The 1,085-nt window shown below is 50.7% G+C and overlaps 1 protein-coding gene across 11 annotated transcripts in view; it reads left to right on the top strand.

The window, feature by feature from the left end:
* Positions 1-1,085, top strand: part of LOC107271502 (serine/threonine-protein kinase tousled-like 2) — a 42,609-nt gene that overhangs the window by 11,290 nt on the left and 30,234 nt on the right. For all 11 annotated transcript variants that reach the window (XM_025088752.1, XM_015747569.2, XM_015747570.2 and 8 more), the window contains one exon: positions 945-1,030. In XM_025088752.1, the coding sequence (XP_024944520.1) occupies positions 945-1,030 (86 nt within the window). The remainder of the gene's footprint in view (positions 1-944; positions 1,031-1,085) is intronic.

The following is a 1,085-nucleotide window of genomic DNA, read 5'->3' as shown; positions in this document are numbered from 1 at the left end:
GAGTAGGTGGTGGCGGGTGACAGGGGGGAGGTGCCAAGGAGTAAACTGAAGGGAATTAAACGCGTGGTGGCTCACGGAAGGGGTGCTCGATAGTCAGGGCGAGTCGTCGAGCACCGCCCGGCGTAGCACACGTTCCACTCTGGAATACGCTTCAATTTGGCTCTGTATTGATTTCCCTGTGCTAAGCGCAAGATAGAGGTCAAAGGGCATCGTCGGTTTCTACGAGGAGTCCGCGACGACGACGACGCTCAGCGCCCCTGCCTGCTGCAATATTTACCGGCACGAACTCACGTCGTCGTTCCATCCCCCCGAGGTCATCCCTACCCCCCTCCCCCCTGGCTACTGCGGATTGACGCTATAACCCACGTCACTTTACCATTCTGTATACATAGAAGCCACATCCTTCCGCGATATCGATAATTATCCGGGAGGCAGCCCTCCGTTCCTATCCCTTAACACTAAACCTACCAGAGCGGTCAAATGACCGCTTTTGAGACTTTAATCAAAATTGTTAAATTCCAGGTTTTTATTTTTCTTGAACTTACTGCACGACTATGCTAAATTCTGTATTAATTACAATCGACTGGAAAATACTATAATGTTTATTTCAAAAGCGGTCATTTGACAGCCATCGGTAGAAATAGGTATATATAATATGTCGGTAGGTTTAGTGTTAAATTGTCGTGTACCTAATTTTGTCTTTTTCTACAAAACATCCCTTTTCGCGTAAGCTAATGTCTCAGTGTCCTTGGCATGGCTTCCACGGTGTGAGGGCCGGGCGGTCCAAAGGTCCTGGCGTCCTGGTGAACGCCAGGACGGCCAGTAAGGTACCGTCCGGTAGGATCATATGTGAAACGGTGGTGTTGGCGTTGATCCTTTAGAGTCTGTGACGTCACCGTGGTGATTCGAAGGTGACGTATACACGTGACTTTTGTTGGTTACAGGCGCTGGCGTCAAGATGGAGCACTTTCAGGCCGCCCTGGACCCCAGGAAGCAGGAGTTACTGGAGGCCCGCTTTCTCGGAGCTAAGGTAAGTCCTCGTCTCTCTTATTCCACCCCCCCACCCACCCCCATTTACGTACGAA

This window comes from Cephus cinctus, unplaced genomic scaffold (assembly GCF_000341935.2).
Source record: "Cephus cinctus unplaced genomic scaffold, Ccin1 Ccin1_scaffold0997, whole genome shotgun sequence".
Taxonomy (NCBI): Eukaryota; Metazoa; Arthropoda; class Insecta; order Hymenoptera; family Cephidae; genus Cephus; species Cephus cinctus.
The sequence above is the reverse complement of the archived record's forward strand: the minus strand, read 5'-3'. Positions and strand labels throughout refer to the sequence as shown.